The sequence below is a fragment of the Octopus bimaculoides genome, chromosome 11, assembly GCF_046866305.1.
Source record: "Octopus bimaculoides isolate indiv1 chromosome 11, ASM4686630v1, whole genome shotgun sequence".
In the NCBI taxonomy this organism is placed as follows: Eukaryota; Metazoa; Mollusca; class Cephalopoda; order Octopoda; family Octopodidae; genus Octopus; species Octopus bimaculoides.
In genome coordinates, this window is record NC_142938.1 from 54,982,515 (window position 1) to 55,001,745 (window position 19,231).

General features: G+C 39.4%; 1 protein-coding gene across 2 annotated transcripts in view; it reads left to right on the forward strand.

Moving 5' to 3' along the window:
- LOC106874574 (GTP-binding protein 2) overlaps nt 1–19,231 on the forward strand; it is a 34,507-nt gene that overhangs the window by 8,027 nt on the left and 7,249 nt on the right. For both annotated transcript variants that reach the window (XM_052971811.2, XM_014922356.3), the window contains exons 3-9: nt 5,779–5,963; nt 7,405–7,504; nt 9,297–9,494; nt 9,979–10,153; nt 12,021–12,237; nt 15,237–15,372; nt 17,891–17,949. In XM_052971811.2, coding sequence (XP_052827771.1) covers nt 5,830–5,963; nt 7,405–7,504; nt 9,297–9,494; nt 9,979–10,153; nt 12,021–12,237; nt 15,237–15,372; nt 17,891–17,949 — 1,019 coding nt within the window. In that variant the 5' untranslated portion in view covers nt 5,779–5,829. The remainder of the gene's footprint in view (nt 1–5,778; nt 5,964–7,404; nt 7,505–9,296; nt 9,495–9,978; nt 10,154–12,020; nt 12,238–15,236; nt 15,373–17,890; nt 17,950–19,231) is intronic.

Here is a 19,231-nt window from a genome sequence, read left to right on the forward strand (position 1 = left end):
TTACAGCGTGATGTGCTGCTTGACTGGTCCCCCCTCTCTCTCTCTCTCTCTCTCTCTCTCTTTATATATATATATGATGATGATGATGATGATCTTTTCTCCCGCCATGCCTCTGTCTACCCCTCCATCCTCTCTCTCCCCCTTCGTAGTTTTTCCTTTAAGGTCTTCAGGTTCTGGCTATATATAAATGAGAAACCCATTCTAAATTATCTCGCTGACGTACTACGACGAAATACCCAAGATGCAGATAAGATAGAGATTTTTATTTATTTACGGCCTCAAACATCTCAATACCTTGCGCTTTAGTTTTGTCCCTTATTATTTATCTTGTTTCTCTCCATGAAATTCAATTGAATTCAGTTGTTGTCTTAAATTCATGCTTATTCATTTTCTAAGCTTCCTAAATTCATGCTACGTTATATTCTAATCACCCAGAATTCATTGCTCTTTTAAAAAATTACGATTTATGCATTGTTGTCTCTCAAATATTTAAAATCTACAATTAAGAGCCCTCTCTACTCGCTGGCGGTAACCCGCCCTCCCACCCCCTCCACCGGAAGTTCATTCCTCTGTCATCCCACCCCCTCCACCGGAAGTTCATTCCTCTGTCATCCCACCCCCTCCACCGGAAGTTCATTCCTCTGCCATCCCACCCCCTGCACCGGAAGTTCATTCCTCTGTCATCCCACCCCCTCCACCGGAAGTTCATTCCTCTGTCATCCCACCCCCTCCACCGGAAGTTCATTCCTCTGTCATCCCACCCCCTCCACCGGAAGTTCATTCCTCTGCCATCCCACCCCCTCCACCGGAAGTTCATTCCTCTGTCATCCCACCCCCTCCACCGGAAGTTCATTCCTCTGTCATCCCACCCCCTCCACCGGAAGTTCATTCCTCTGTCATCCCACCCCCTCCACCGGAAGTTCATTCCTCTGTCATCCCACCCCCTCCACCGGAAGTTCATTCCTCTGTCATCCCACCCCCTCCACCGGAAGTTCATTCCTCTGCCATCCCACCCCCTCCACCGGAAGTTCATTTCTCTGTCATCCCGCCCCCTCCACCGGAAGTCCATTCCTCTGTCATCCCACCCCTCCACCGGAAGTTCATTCCTCTGTCATCCCACCCCTCGACCGGAAGTACATTCCTCTGTCATCCCACCCCCTCCACCGGAAGTTCATTCCTCTGTCATCCCACCCCTCCACCGGAAGTTCATTCCTCTGTCATCCCACCCCTCCACCGGAAGTTCATTCCTCTGTCATCCCACCCCCTCCACCGGAAGTTCATTCCTCTGTCATCCCACCCCCTCCACCGGAAGTTCATTCCTCTGTCATCCCGCCCCCTCCACCGGAAGTTCATCCCTTTGTCATCCTGTCAACCTCGGCTGTCTCCCGGAACCCATCTAGTGGCCTTGGCCATCCTCTCCCCTACCTTTGGGTAGCGCATTAAGGTTGAGAAATGTTTGCAGGTTGTAGGTAATGTTTTGCTTATGAATTCTTCCAATTGCAAGTTTTCTTTTCAGGTACACGACACTGCTTTTCCTCTTCCCAGGCTACAGGCCCACACCCCCAACACCCATACTGTTAGGATTGGCACTCTCAACGTCGGCACGCTGAAAGGTAGATCTGGTGAAATTGTTGAGATGCTTGAACGGAGATGCGTAGATATGTGCTGCATCCAGGAAGTAAGATGGAGAGGAGGTTCTGCAAGGTTCCTCACAGGCAAAGAACACAGGTACAAGATTTTCTGGGCAGGGAACACTGACGGGGTCGGGGGCGTAGGAATACTTCTAGCGGAGAAATGGGTGGATAAGGTAATCGAGGTCGTTAGAGTAAGTGACAGAGTACTTAAGATCAGACTAGTGCTTCATCATAGATTAGCTACTGTCATCTCAGCCTATGCACCTCAACCTGGGCTACCAGATGGTCTGAAAGACCAATTCTATGACACCCTCTTGCAAACTACCTCGTCGACGAGTGACAGGGACCTTCTCTTTGTGTCTGGAGACTTCAACGGTCATGTCGGACGTCGTGCTGGGGGCTTCCATGGCATACATGGAGGCTATGGCTTCGGTTCCCGCAACGAGGAGGGAACCAGACTGCTGGAGTTCTGTGATGCAACCAATCTTATGGTCTGCAATACCAACTTCAGGAAACCTGCCAGTCACCTAGTCACCTACCGCTCCGGCAGACACTCTAGCCAAATCGACTACATCCTCGCCAGAAATAGGGAAAGAGGGCGGCTTATAAATGCCAAAACCTACCCTGGCGAAGAATGTACCCCACAACATAGATTAGTAGTTAGCGACTTTGGGATCAAGGCAAAATGGGTGCCCAGAATTAGACAGGCTTGGAGAAGAAGGGTGTGGAAGCTTAAAGACCCTGCAAACGGACAGAGACTTAGAGACAAGTTACTTGAAGCATTTAACGAAATAGAAGGGGATATAGCATCATACAACGTGGAAGACAATTGGAGATTTCTGCGGGACAACCTGTTGAAAGCCACCGACCAGATTTGTGGGTGGTGTAAGGTCCCCTCCCAACCCAGAGTAACGTGGTGGTGGAACAAGGAGGTAGACAGGGCTATTAGACAAAAGAAACAAGCTTGGAAGGACTGGAAGAACGGTGGTAGCAGGGAATTGTACCAATGTGCCAGAAGGGAGGCTAGGCGACAGGTTTATTTAGCCAGAGGGGAAGCAGATAAGGAAAGATTTGCCAATGTTCTGCGCCGTGAGGACCAAAGACTCGAGGTATTTCGGGTTGCAAGACAGTGTAGGAGAGAGAATAGTGATGTTGTAGGAGAGAAATGTGTTCGCATGGATGATGGTACGCTTGCATTAAATGAGGATGCAAAGAAAGAGGTCTGGAGATGCCACTACGATAGATTGCTTAATAAAGAGAATGAATGGGAGAAAGAGAGCCTGCCTTATGTCGACCCAATAGAGGGACCAGCTATCCGAGTTGATAGTACCAGGGTAGATAAAGCAATTAAGAGTATGAAGACCGGGAAAGCCCCCGGCCCATCAGGAATCACTGCAGAGATGCTCAAAATATCTGGCAGTGTTGGCTATAGCCTAGTCACCCGTATTACGAACCAGGTGATACACGAAGGAGTCATACCCTATGACTGGTGTAGCAGCATCATAGTCAACTGCTACAAAGGTAAAGGGGACGCTTTAGATACAAATAATTACAGAGGCATCAAGCTGTTAGATCAGGTTATGAAAGTTACAGAGAGGGTCATAGCCCAACTAATTAGGGAGCGAATCAATTTAGATGAGATGCAGTTTGGGTTCGTGCCAGGTAAAAGCACTACTGATGCCTTATTTCTAGTGAGACAGTTGCAAGAGAAATACCTAGCCAAGGATAAACCTCTGTACCTGGCTTTCGTTGACATGGAGAAAGCCTTTGACAGGGTCCCCCGATCCCTTATCTGGTGGTCAATGAGGAAACTTGGGATAGAAGAATGGCTAGTGAGAGCTGTGCGAGCCATGTACAGAGATGCGGCCAGTAAGGTGAGGGTTGGAAATGAGTACAGCAATGAATTCCGGGTAGAGGTAGGGGTCCACCAAGGTTCCGTCCTCAGCCCCCTATTATTTACCATAGTCCTCCAGGCAATCACAGAGGAGTTCAAGACAGGTTGCCCCTGGGAGCTCCTCTATGCTGATGACCTTGCCCTAATTGCGGAGTCACTATCAGAACTAGAGGAGAAGTTTCAGGTGTGGAAGCAAGGTCTAGAATTGAAGGGCCTTAGAGTCAACCTAGCTAAAACCAAAATCCTAATAAGTAGGAAGGTAGATAAAACACAAACCCCTTCAGGTAGATGGCCCTGCTCAGTATGTAGAAAAGGAGTAGGTAGTAACTCTATAAGATGTACCCGGTGCAAGCTATGGACACATAAGAGGTGCAGCAACATCAAAGGCAGGTTAACTAGCAAGTTAGTTTTTGTTTGTGGCAGATGTTCAGGTGCAATAAAGACTGCAAACAAACAGGAAACAACTTCTATCTCATTCCAGGGTGAAAAACTAGAGGTAGTCGATAGCTTCCGCTATCTGGGCGACCAAGTTAGTAGTGGGGGTGGGTGCGCTGAAAGTGTAGCTGCTAGAATAAGAATAGCCTGGGCAAAGTTTAGAGAGCTCTTACCCCTGCTGGCGACAAAGGGACTCTCACTCAGAGTAAAAGGCAGACTGTATGACGCATGCGTACGAACAACCATGCTACATGGCAGTGAAACATGGGCTGTAACTGCTGAGGACATACGTAAGCTCGCAAGGAATGAAGCCAGTATGCTCCGTTGGATGTGTAATGTCAATGTGAATACCCGTCAGAGTGTAAGTATCTTGAGAGAAAAGCTGAACATTAGAAGCATCAGTTGTGGCGTGCAAGAGAGACGATTGCGCTGGTATGGACATGTGGTGAGAATGGAGGAGGATAGCTGCGTGAAAAAGTGCCACACCCTAACAGTTGAGGGAACCCGTGGAAGAGGTAGGCCCAGGAAGACCTGGGCTGAGGTGGTGAGGCAAGACCTTCGTACATTGGGCCTCACCGAGGCGATGACTACGGACCGAGACCTTTGGAAATGGGCTGTGCGTGAGAAGACCCGGCAAGCCAAGTAAGATCGTTGCCAGTGCCCCTGGACTGGTTCTTGTGCGGGTGGCACATGAGATGCACCATTTTGAGCGTGGCCGTTGCCAGTACCGCCTGACTGGCTCCTGTAGGATTTTCGAGCGAGATCGTTGCCAGTGCCCCTGGACTGGCTTGTGCGGGTGGCACATAAAAGACACCATTTCGAGCGTGGCCGTTTTCGTGCGGGTGACACGTAAAAGCACCCACTACACTCTCTGAGTGGTTGGCGTTAGGAAGGGCATCCAGCTGTAGAAACTCTGCCAAATCAGACTGGAGCCTGGTGTTGCCATCCGGTTTCACCAGTCCTCAGTCAAATCGTCCAACCCATGCTAGCATGGAAAGCGGACGTTAAACGATGATGATGATGATGATGAATACAAATCTGCAAAAAAAATTTTCTGAAAATTTCAAAATCTTTTACAAAGTTATGAAGGATTATATGCTGTGTGTAAAGCAGAATTCCATTGGAGAAAAAACTTGTCAGCCTTATCTTAAGCCAAAAAAAGTTGGTGCTCATTCATGGTTTTGGTTTATGATGGCTAAAGCAAATTAAACACCTGATGTTGTGTTTGGTATTCCATTTTCAGTGATGTTATTCCACATGGTCAACTGTCCTTCGACTGGCCAAAGTTATTCCTGAATATACAGGAGTGGCTGTGTGGTAAGTAGCTTGCTTACCAACCACATGGTTCCGGGTTCAGTCCCACTGCGTGGCACCTTGGGCAAGTGTCTTCTACTATAGCCTCGGGCCGACCAAAGCCTTGCAAGTGGATTTGGTAGACAGAAACTGAAAGAAGCCCGTCGTATATATGTATATATATATATATGTATGTGTGTGTATATGTTTGTGTGTCTGTGTTTGTCCCCCCACCATCGCTTGACAACCGATGCTGGTGTGTTTACGTCCCCATAACTTAGTGGTTCGGCAAAAAGAGACCGATAGAATAAGTACTAGGCTTACAAAGAATAAGTCGTGGGGTTGATTTGCTCGACTAAAGGTGGTGCTCCAGCATGGCCGTAGTCAAATGACTGAAACAAGTAAAAGAGAGTTATATCTTAATTTTGGTCAAGCTATAATTTCCAAACCACATTTATTCAAAAATTTTTTTACTGTTTTCCTTTATCAATTGAAAATGTTTCATTTTATTGTATTCTGCAGTTGAAATTAGTTGATCCATCACCTTCAAGGTTTGAACACCTGGTGACGCAAATGAAATGGCGGCTTCAAGAAGGAGAAGGAGAGGCTATATATGAGATAGGTGTAGAAGACAGTGGAATTTTGGCTGGTTTACCAAAATTAGAACTTGAAGCTTCTCTTAATACTTTGAGGAAGATGGCCAAAAAGTAAGTTAGTTTTATTTTTGTTTTTCAAGATGTGCCATCTCCCAAACAGTTTATCGAATCAAACTATACAACTATCTGCCAACCAAGTATCAATCCTTCTTAATATGCAAGGCTCCAGAAATGGTCAATGTCAAAATCTCATAAATTTATTCTCTTTTAGTAGCAAAATCTGTTGCTATATTTTCTTTTGCATTAACTTTTAAATGTACACATTCACAGACATACTACAATAAATGTCTAGTAATGATGATGACAACGACAACGACGGTGATAAAGTATAAAGAAAATCATATCAGCAACAATTGTAATTGATATTATTCAGCTCCTTTGTCTTTTAGGTTAAAAAATATTGGAAAAGAGCTTCCAGATTATTTATGTATCTACTCTACTGCAAGACATCTATGTCTGTCCCCTCTATACTCTAGATCTCTTAAATGGCACAAAGCCACACCCCATCAATACTACTCCATCCCTTCTAGTTAAGGGATTCATGTCTTGCAAGATACTTGGTGACCCTGTAGGTACTGGTGCCACATGAAAAGCATGGTGATGATGCCATGTAAAAGCACCTGGTACACTCTGTAAAGTGGTTGGCGTTAGGAAGGACATCCAGCCATAGAAACCATGCCAAAACAGACTACAGAATCTGGTGTGGCTACTGACCTTGCCAGCTCCTGTTGAACTGTCCATCTCATGCCAGCATGGAAAACAGACGTTAAATGATGATGATGATGACAATGATAGTGGTGGCAATGAGGAGGAGGAGGAGAACTTCATAAGTATCAACCAAGGATACAAAAACAATATTCTTAATAAAATTTAAAATGTACTTTTTCTTGCCAAAGGATTTTTAATCCTCTATTTATAATTCTATTATTTATTTATAGCTTTATCTACTTCAAGTTCAAACGTTAAAAACAAACCATTTAACATCTCATGAAGTTTCTAATTTTTTATGAATGTAAACAACATTGTAATTTATTTTTTCATTTAATTTATTGCATTAACATCATGAAATATTACTCACTTTTCTAATGGTGTGCTCAGCTGTACCCCATGGTAACGGCCAGGGCGGTACAGCTGTGGAGAATGGCCAGCACAGTTGAGCACACCGTTTATCCTGGGATGTATGGCCCATTGCCCTCCTGCCACTCTATCTTCTGTTGCTTTACACCCCTTTTTTCTTTCTTTTTCTCTAAGAAGTATATACTCTCTAGACCTAAAAAAAATTCTAGTTAATGATGAATCTATTATTATCCATTTAAAACAACAGTGTACTGTATTGATATTTTTCAAAGTAATTTTCCTAAAACTCTCCTTTAAATAGAATAATTTTTCTCTAAATTCTAAAACTATACAGCTGCTGATATTTTCTCTTATTGTATCAAAATATTGTAAAACTATTTCTTTAGAAATTATGTCTTTTAATGTCTTTTGTTAGACTTGGTGCTACTATTACCATCTTGAGAGAACGAGCTGTTGATACAGATTCCAGAAAAGCTCTACAGATTCTTGTGCGAAAGGTTCCTGATGATCAACAGGTAGGAGACAAAAATTTCTAAAAAAGATGTGTTTTTTTAATATTCTATTTGTTAATGCTGTAAATTAGTTAAATAATAAATTTGATAGCCATGAGTTAATCTAGATTAGTGGTTCTCAGTCGTAGTCCATATGGCCCCTGAAGGTACATGTAAGATTTTTGGGGGTCCACAATAGTATTTTAAGGGCCCCTGAAAAAATTTTGCTTTAGATGTATGTATTGGTATGTATTGCAAAAAACAGTTAAGTTTCTTTCTCAAATGTTTTACATAGTTCAACCTACACAAGTTAATGTATGAATAACGAAATGGGAATTTTGATAGAAGTTTCTATGAAACTAGTTTTTAAACATTGAATGGCTATGGGGGTTCATCCGAATAAAATAGTTATCAAAGGGGTTCATAGATAAAATAATGATTGAGAAAACCTGGTCTAGTTTCACTATGATGTACAGTCTTTGTTGTGATGTGGTGGCTTGTGACCCTGAGAGCTATGCCAGCAGAGAGCAAGCACCTGGTAGGGCCTCCCATGCTAGATAGGTGAAAGAATAGAGGCCAGACTCATATGGATCAACTCTTCCCAGGGGTAAAAGTGGGTTTCCATAGGGCCAACATCATCATTGTCATCATCATCATCATCATTGTCATCACCATCATCACCATTGTCATCATCATTATCATCATTTAACATCTGTTTTCATGCTGGCATGGGTTGGACAGTTTGATCAGAGCAGGTAACTAGAAAAAGCATAGTTACAGAAGCGCCAATGATAATTCAAAACCAACACAAACCTGTGAGCAGAAAAGACAGCCCAGACTTGAGAATAGTGGGAAAAAATGTTGTTGATGGCCTATGCTCCAAAGGGAGTGATTAGCTTAAGTTAGTCTAGTTGCTTTGTGCTATTTAGTTCAGTGTGTCTGTGTTCGATTCTCAAAATACTACAGCTGATTTAAGGCAGTAAGCTGGCAGAGCTATGACCATGCTTAGCAACATTTCTTTTGTCTTTATGTTCTGAGTTCAAATACTGCCAGGGTCAACTTTGCCTTTCATCCTTTCAGGGTCAATAAAATAGATACCAGCTGAACACTGGAGTTGATGAATTTGACACCCTCCTCAAAATTACTGGCCTTGCATCGAAATTTGAAACCCATATGCTGATTCATTTGATTATGTTATCTACACTTATAAAATTGTGTTTGTACTGAATTAGATTAGCTTTGCTATTGTTGATGCTTAGTCATCATCGATCTGACCTCTGATAAAAAGTATTGCTGCAGTGATTCAGTGACTACCACACATTTTGAATATCAAGAACTATACTGTTCTTCCATTTTTAATATGTTTGTGTTTAATAGGAAGCAGATTTAGCTGCTATTTCCAGTATATTGAGAGGCTGAGTAGAAGTTGTCTCATTATTTTTATAATAGATTATGACACCATTATCATCATTACTATTTAACATTTGTTTTCCAAGTTGGATAGGAGTTGGTGAACCAAAAGGCTGTACCAGGCTCCATTTTCTGTTTTGACATGATTTCTACAGCTAGATGCTCTTCCTAATGCCAACCGCTTTACTGTACATTGAGCACTTTTTCTGTGGCACTAACTTTAGTGAGGTCATCAAGTAACATTCAAGACAAAACCTAGCCTCAGCTGAAAGTGGGGAGTAGTATTGAAGGAGATGATTTTGTGCCAGGTGATGAGAGACTATGTGATTGGGAAGCAAGCTTTTTATCACACAGCCATGCCTGTGCCTATAATGTTAAGAATATTAATCTATTTTTTATTGTGCAGTTTATTGACTTACGCCTCGCAGTTCTTGGTAATGTTGATGCTGGCAAAAGTACATTACTTGGAGTCCTAACTCAAGGAGAACTCGACAATGGTCAAGGACGTGCTCGATTAAATTTATTCAGGCATTTACATGAAATTCAATCTGGTCGCACTTCAAGCATCAGTCATGACATCCTGGGATTCAATAATATGGGCCAGGTAATTATAATTACTTTTTTAATTAATCAAATTATTCAAATATTGTTTGTATCAACTTAAATGGCTTCTAATAAATTATAAACGTTTCATCCAGACATAAAATTTGTATTATTTAATTTCTCTCTCTGAAGACTTTCGAATATGAAATTCTTTTCATGTCTATCTAACATGTAAAACTTTGTAATTCCTATCAGTAAATGAAACATTTGTAATGGTGAATAAACAATACCAAAAAATTTCAAATTTTCTGTTTTGTTATATATATATATAGGTCTACATTTTTTGTAAGTGCCAATGCATGAAACTCTCAGACCTTGAGTCACTCTGTTACTTCTACTAATATTAGTAATATATATATATGTAGGATTTCTTTTTTCATGTTCACTGTTAATCTCTACTTTTACTTATGATATATTTTTGGCTTTTAGTCAAATAATTCATGTAATGAAGAAATGAAGGAAGCTTGTGCATGTCTTCTTTGCAGGTTGTTAATTACAAGGAAGCCAGGACAGTTGAAGAAATCTGTGAAAACTCAACAAAATTAATTACTCTGATTGATCTTGCTGGACACCAAAAATATTTGAAGACAACTATTTTTGGTTTAACTGGTTATTGTCCTGACTGTGCAATGCTTGTGGTCAGTGCAAATACTGGAATGGGTAAATTAATTTTTTTTTTTGTTTACATTTTTTCTTAACTGGAATGTGACATTGTGTGCAGGAAGCTGATTATTTGGCACAGCTGGCAGGACATTAAATTTGTTTTGGAGACTGTATTTTATGGCCCCTTGGCGGCAAACACGTACATCCCATCACACATGCGTATAAGTATACATGTTACAGCCAGGGTGACTGTGTGGGAGAGAAAGAGAGAGACACACACACACACATACACACACATTACACATACATATAAACATCAGTGAGCTGGCAGAAACGTTAGCATGCCGGGTGAAATGCTTAGTGGTATTTCGTCTGCCGCTATGTTCTGAATTCAAATTCTGCTGAGGTCGACTTTGCCTTTCATCCTTTCGGGGTCGATAAATTAAGTACCAGTTGCACACTGGGGTCGATGTAATCAACTTAATCCCTTTGTCTATCCTTGTTTGTCCCCTCTATGTTTAGCCCCTTGTGGGCAGTAAAGAAATATATATGCTCACACATAGAAAGAGAAAGAGAGAGATATAGTGAGAAAAGAAGAGATGTAATGAGAGAGATAGTGAGAAAGAAAGAGAAGTAATGAGAGAAAATGTGACAGATAGATAGATAGATAGATAGAGAGAGAGAGAGAGAGAGAGAGAGAGATGTTAAAATGTTTGATGTGAAATAAATCAACATTAAATTAGCAATACCCAAATCAGTAGTACTAAAATGGCAGTACCAATATATTTTGTACTCTTTCTGAATTACTTTGTTTTTTGTTTTGTTTTTTTCATGTGTCCAGTCAATTTTTATCCTTAGAAATTTATTCTTTAAGGTCTATGTAACAAAGTAAATTTCAATGAAGTACTTTGTCTTATCTCATAGATCTAATACTAAACTCTGTTGATATCTTGCTGCATTCATGTTGGAAAGACAAAGATATATTGATCTTTTGGTGAAAAATTCTTCCCTCTAAATTTCAGGTTTTGTCGACAGTTCTGACAGCTCAGTGCCACATTCCATAAATGGATCTCATTCTTAGCATATTTCAACTTCACGGCCAACTGGAATCCAGCAATCTTGTGCATCCTAATGGCTGGGTATTCAGTTATCCATGGTGTTCAGTTTAACCCTTTAGCATTCAGATTATTCTGTCAAATATAATGCCTATTTATTCGCATTCTTTTGAATTAATCATGCATTATCTCATAGCTTTGAGATTTTGAGAATGTGATTGTGTCTGGTTTTAGACTGACATTGTAGGGTTGGTGTGAGAGGCTGGATCTGGCCAGTTTTAACTTAAAACAGAATATTTGGGCCTGTTATGGTTGGTTTAAATGCTAAAGGGTTAACTTACTAGACTCAAGCTTTGTGGCACAAACATTTGGTTTCTTAACTAAGTCAACAGCTTCTCAAGAGATACATCTTCATCACAAAACCGTTTCATCAAAAAGCAATTGAAATACTGGACAATATAAATATTTCTATTTTAAAGTATTGATTCTCCTGCAAGAATTATATTTGAAGCCACATAAGACTAAAACCAGCATTCCTTCAGCTGCAAGAAAAATTCATAGAATATCATAATTAAAAATAGTAAACCATTCACCCTAACAATAATTCTAATTCAATGTTCTATAGAACATATTCTTGGGATTTTTTTGTAGGTTTCATGTTAGGGTCTAATGATATAAATATTGTACAAGAATGAATGGAGTATAGTGATGATGATGATGATAATGTTGATGATGATGATGATGATGATGATGATGTCAGTGATGATAGTAATTATGATGATGATGGTCATGTCAATAATGATGATAATAACGATGATGATGATGATGATGATATTGATGTGTTTTGCTATATTTTCTTATAATTTCAGCTGGTACAACCAAAGAACATTTGGGTTTTGCCCGTGCCCTTGATGTACCAGTTTTTGTAGTGGTCAGTAAGATTGATATGTGTCCCGAATCTCTTATTGAAAAAACCATTCAACAACTGGAAAAAATCCTCAAATCTCCCAGCTGTAACAAAGTACCATTCCGAGTGAGCAGTGAAGATGATGCCATTACTGCTGCAACTAATTTTGATTCTCAAAGGTAGGTACCATGACACATATTGGTTTCAAATTTTGGCACAAGGCCAGCAATTTCGGGGGAGGGGTTAAGTTAAATACATTGACCCCAGTATTCAACTGGTACTTATTTTACTAACTCTGAAAGGATGAAAGGCAAAGTTGATCTTGGCAGAATTTGAACCCAGAATGTAAAGTCTGATGAAATTCTGCTAAGCATTTTACTTGGCATGCTAACAATTCTGCCAGCTTGCCACCTTAGGTACCATAACACATATTAACAAACCACACAGTACTGCTTTAACCCCTTAGCATTCAGATTACTCTATCAAATGTAAAGCTTATTTGTTCACATAGTTTTGAATTAATCATGCATTACTTTATAGCTTTGAGATTTCAACGATATTATTGTTTATTTTCAGAATGACATTGTAGGATAAGTGTGAGAGCTCAGATCTGGTTAGTTTGAGCATAAAATAGGTAGAATGTTTCAACTGGGCGTGGCTAATTTAATTACTAAAGTATTAATGATATCTCTCACATCTCACTCCTCTTTCAAGTTGTGATACCTGTGGGCTTCAATGTCTGTACACAGCTCCTTAGACCTATTGCACTTTTTCCCACACCAATGCTATTGGTGTAGAGACAAACTGTTTACCATCAGTATCCACATTTACTTGTATTCCTGACAGACATACCAAATACTCTAGATCTCTTTCTCACTGCCTAACTTAGTTTTTATTTAAGCACCCTTATATCTGTGACCGTTGAATTTTCTGATTGCTGTCTGATAAAAGCAACAAATTGCACATTCTCTTGTTGCTCAACACTTTTCTCTGATATCTGGTACTTTAAGCCAGCTAACTGGTTGGCATTCCTCCAACCCTTTGCTGGCTGCCACTGGCAGTATCTGCTACCATTTATATGTTTTGGGTTCTGGCATTCATCTTTTTTTTCACTTTTATTTGTTTCAGTCATTAGACTGCAGCCATGCTGGGGCAATGCCTTGAAATTTAGTTGAACTAATTGATCCTAGTACTTATTTCTTTTTTAAATCTGGTACTTATTCTATCAGTCTCTTTTGCTGAACTGCTAAATTACGGGGATGTAAACACACCAACATTGGTTGTCAAGTGGTGGTGGAGGACAAGCAGACACAAAGACACACACACACATACACACCACAAGCTCCTTTCAGTTTCTGTTTTCCAAATCCACTCACAAAGTTATAATAGAAGACACTTGCCCAAGGTACCATGCAGTGGGACTGAACCCAGAACCATGCAGTTGGGAAGCAAACTTCTTACCACACATCCATGCCTGTGCTTATTATTTGCAAAGTAATATTTTCAGGGCATCACTGCCTTCCTTATTCACACAGAGAATGGGCAATAAAAGCTCTCCAAACATTGTAGACTTGTACCTAAACCTTTTGCTATTCGCTGTAGATACAATATGTAACTGAAATATTTGAAGTTGTTGATGAGAGTTGTCAATGGCATTATGAGGTGTCTATGAAATATCTGCCAAACAACCTTGATCACACTGACAAATCAGAGAAATTAGAGATGGTTGCATCTTTCTCTGGATACGTAAACTGCCTGACAGAATGCATTTGTCTGCTATTGGATTAATCACAAAAAGAACAATTGCAATGAATGTTCAGTCCTCACCACCATTTGATGCCTGTTTGCATTCTGATAGGCATGAATTTGTATGCAATGCTTGTCAGCGTTTATGCTATAGTATAAGTACTTCTACTTTGACTAACCTGTGTGATGTTCAGTAAAAATAGTGTGTTTGTGTGAATCAGGATGCATTAACAATGAAAGATCAATGATGTGAAAGACTGGTGTGTTCTATCTGTATAAAAGACATAGCACTGCAAATGAGGCTCAAAGTGAAACTGAGTATTTAGAGACATTAAAAACAAAACAAATAAATCTGGCACTCCTTGGTTACAATGATGAGTGTTCCAGTTGATCTGATCAACAGAACAGCTTCCTCATGAAATTAATGTGCAAATGACTGAGCACTCAACAAACATGTCTACCCTTAATGTAGTTCTCAGGGAGATTCAGTGTGACATAGAATGTGACAAGACTGGTCCTTTGAAATACAGGTGCTCCTCATTTTTGCCAGCTGAGTGGACTGAAGCTATGTGAAATAAAGTGTCTTGCTCAAGGACACAACATGCTGCCCGGAACTCACAGCTATATGATTGAGAGCCAAATACCCTAGCCACTAAGCCATTTACGTTCAATTAAAAGACATTAGCCAAATAGTGGAGGAGTGATTTCTGCATTAGTCATTACTGGTCATTCTTACCCTTTTATAACTCAACACTTCCTTTCATCAAATGGCATGTTTCAAACTCCTCCATGGAGCATTTTTTAAAATACAGAACTAAAAAAAACATTATTTTAACTAAAAAGAGAATCTAATTTAGTGTTGTGGTTTATTATCCATGTTTAATTTGGAAGCACTAAAACAAAATATTTATATCTTTTGCTTTAATTTTGATAAATATATTCATTTAACAATTTTCATTTGCTAATTTAATCATTGCTATTTTAAGAATTGCTGTTTTAATCATTTGCTAATTTAGATATAAAAGAAACATTTTTGAACATTGGAGCTTCATGCATCATCAGTCAGGTTTCTGCTCTCTGATAATACAATGTCATACCATTGTCTTAGCAAATATCTTGTGCCTTTTTGTACTACCAACAACTATTACCAATAAATGCTAAGTTTACCAATGAACTTCTTTGATATAAAACTTAAAATATCTGAGGAGATAATCTTGCTTTCTTCAGAACCTGATCACTTGTATTATATTTTTGAGGTCAAACAGCCCAACAGCACGACAAATAAATTCTGATTTCATCACCACTACGTAACTCATTTCCTTCTAATGATTTTTGCCTTAACTTTCTCCATTGGAAAAAGAAGAATTAAAAAATTTGGTTTGGCAAATGTTGGTCAAATAATTCACCATTTCTTAATTATTTTTACTTCCAGCATAATACCGATATTTTCAGTTTCCAGTGTCACTGGCAAACACTTAGATTTACTCACCACATTTTTGAATGTTGTTCCACCACTACGAAATTTGAAAGAAAGAGAGAAGTGTGTCCAAGATATAACAGAATTTCAGGTAAATATTACTGCACATAAAGATTCATGTTTGTTATTATTAAATAATTAGCATTTATTTTATTTATATATATATGTATATATAATTATATATATATATCTTTTATCTATATATATATCTATCTGTCAGTCTGCCTGTCTCTCTGTCTTCCTACCAACCTACCGATCTGCCTGCTTGCCTACCTGTCTGTTTGTCTGTCAGTCTGTCTGTCCATCTGTTTGTTTATATATATATGTATCGGACGAAAGTGCTAATAAAGGATTATCCAAAATTCTGACTGCCTCCTTCTTCTTAATATATATACATATATGTATGTATAAGGTGAGCTGAAAGAATCATTATCATGCCGAACAAAATGCTAGGCAGCATTCTGTCCATCTTTACATTCTGAGTTCAAATTCTCCTGAGGTTGACTTTGCTATTCATCTCTTCAGGGTCGATAAGAATAAGCACCAGTTGAGCAGTGGGGTCAATGTAATAGATTAATTACCTCCCCCAAAATTTCAGGCCTTGTGCCTATAGTAGAAAAAAAATTATAAATAAGGCAGAATTGTTTGCACACAGGACAAAATGCTTAGAGCCATTTCTTCTGGCTTTTTACATTCCGAGTTTAGATCCTGCTGAGGTCAACTTTACCTTTCATCCTATTGGGCTGAAACGCATTAAAGATAAAAGAAAAGTTGCAAGCGAGGTTAAACTGCTGACATGCCTGGCAAACAAGTGTCCAATACAGATCTGATTGTCTTGGAGCTAGTGTAGCAGGAGTTATCTCCCATTTCCAATAAATATCGTGTGTGAGACGTTCACTTAATATGTGTATATATATATATATATATATATATATATATATATATATATATATATATATATATATATATATATATATATATACTAGTATTATAACCCGATTTCATTCGGGTCTACTCAGGCCACATTTTAAAGATGAGGAATTTTACCCTAGCGGCTACGCCTTTCAATTGAGCAAGCTCAAAGTTGCCATGCAAACTCCCCAGCACTTTTAACATAGGTGTGCAAATTTTCAGGTTAATCCGACCACATTTACTAACACTTTTGCCTGCACAACTGCTTGTGAGACAACGTCCGCCCTTTTCACAAATATATAGCAGATAATTGAAAAAATTGGAGCCAGCAGGAAGGGGTATGGTTGGACATTTATTGTTTAATCACTACAATTGTTTCCATGCTATGTAGTTCTCCAGGTGTGGGTACGTTGTGTAGAAACAATTGCAGCAATAAAAAAATGAATGTCAAGTGTACCCCTTCTTGTTGACTCCAATTCTTTTCAATTATCAGTTCACGCACAACAGATGCCCAAACGCAAACCTATAAGTACATGTAATACTACTACTGGATAGTACAGGGTAAATCTGAAAGAAGACAAGCTTTATACTGTACTATGTTCCTAACAGAATATACCATAACTATATATATATAAATATATATATATATATATATCTGTAAAAATATGTGACACTTATTCGGTAGCCATAATTAAAATTCCGAGTTTTGGATGCCGGGGTGGGAACCTACGCTAACATATCTTCAGTTATCTGGCCATTGAAAATTCCTGTTATGGCTACCGAATAAGTGTCACATATTTTTACAGATAAATTCCTCTATTTACATAATATCGAGGTCTCTTTCTTTCTTTTGTTGTCCTTTTTATCTATCTATCTATATATATATATATATATATATATATATATATCATCATCATCGTTTAATGTCCGCTTTCCATGCTGGCATGGGTTGGACGATTTGACTGAGGACTGGCGAACCAAATAGCTGCACCAGGCTACAATCTGATCTGGCAGAGTTTCTACAGCTGGATGCCCTTCCTAACGCCAACCACTCCGAGAGTGTAGTGAGTGTTTTTACGTGCCACCGGCATGAGGGCCAGTCAGGCAGTACTGACAACAGCCACGCTCATTAAAATGGTGATGATGTGATGGAGGTTAGGCTGTACAAAATATCTACAATATGGTGTCAACAGAACATTGTAACGCCTAATGAGAAAATAAACATTACGAAAACAAAATACACAACAGAATGAAAAAAAAGATAATTTGAACATTTAAATGAACAATTAATAACTGAAGATATTCCAAATAGTCAAACAGGTAGTTTTTAAGAGAGCAATAGTAACAACAGCAACAGTGGTGACATTTGCACTTTAAATCATTTGTATCATAGCTCTGTTGAAGCTAATCTTGCCTCAGTTTCAACACAAATATAAAAAATTGTATGGTTTGTAGAATTTTGTAAGACCAAGCAGTGTCTCTTTGCTACAGGAACTGACCTAAGAGAAAGAGTGAGTGAGAGAGAGAGAGAGAGGGAGTGGATAATTAGTTACCTTAATATTTTGACATGGATGTATTTTGTGAATAAAATTTTGATGATTCTATATAGAAAAAGAAGGTAATTTTGTTTTTAAATATTGATGCAACCAAAATATAACTGTCATTCTATCATTATTTTACTTTCTTTAATTAAACAGGTTGATGAACTCTTCACTGTCCCGGGTGTTGGAACTGTTGTGGGCGGCAATTTAAAACGGTTCGTATGGCACTATTAATATTTTCCTGTGTTGTATTAATGCATTGATTTTTTCTTTTACACTTGTTGAAAACGTTTTATGGGAATATTTCTGTTATATATTTAAAATGGTGTGCTGGCAGAATTGTTAGCATGCTGAGGAGGATGCTTAGTGACATTTTGGCTGTCTTTATGCTCTGAGTTCAAATTCTGCTGAGATCAGCTTTGCCCTTTTATCTTTTTAGGGTTGATAAAATAAGTGCCAATTGAGCACTGGGGTCAATGTAATCGACTTACCCCTGCCCTGAAATTTCAGGCCTTGTGCCAAAATTTGAAATCAATATTTCTGATATATATATATATATATATACATACATATATATATATATGCATACACACATGCATTTTTAATAATAGTTTGATTCAGCTCTGCATAACTTCAAGTTTTATGGGCATACAGGGTATGTCTGCCTCAGCAGATACTTGGAGCAGAATGGGAGCAGGTGAGTTACGCTGTTATTAAATATATGTAACTTCTACCAGATGTGCTGAGTGCAACTTTCTTTCATTTGTTTACTCATTCAGCATCACAATTATCATTTAATGTTCATGTTCCATGCTGGCATGGGTTGGATGGTTTGACAGTGTTCAAGGACTGCATCATGCTCCAATGTCAGTTTTGGTATGGTTTCTATGGCTGGTTGCCCTTCCTTATGCCAACTTCTTTAGAGCATGGACTGGGTGCATGTTTTGTGCCACCTGCATTATTGAGGTTGCCATGCAGCTTGCAGGACTACAAATCCTGAGATGATGGTGGTGTCAACTTCATGATAGGGGACATGGGGATTAAGATGTGAAAGGAGGTGGGCGGGGGGGGGGGGGGGCTAGAGCAGGTTCTTGTAGTGGAATCTGCCTAGTTACATCTAGTCGAGGAAAGAGGGAGAGGGAAAGAGAAAATGATCAGTAGGAGCTGCAAGAGATAGATAATGGTGATGAGGTGCTCAGGTGGCCCCCATAAAGGTACAAGTGGCTGGGTAGTTTACAAGATTGTAGAGGTAGGAGAATGAGAGGATAAAGGCAGACTGCCAAAATGGGTCGAGCTGGAGGGTGGATAAACAAGAACAATGAGCTAGGGAAGATAGAAGGATGTAGAAGAGAGAGTTGTGGGGGTTAGTGGCAGGAATAGTAGGATGATGCAGTTGTTGGGGTGGGGATGAACAAGAAGGGGAGATGACATGGTTGGTGTGTCTGTAGGAGCCTTGTGGGGGAGGTGCAGGTATAATGTTTGATAGGGGAAGGAGAG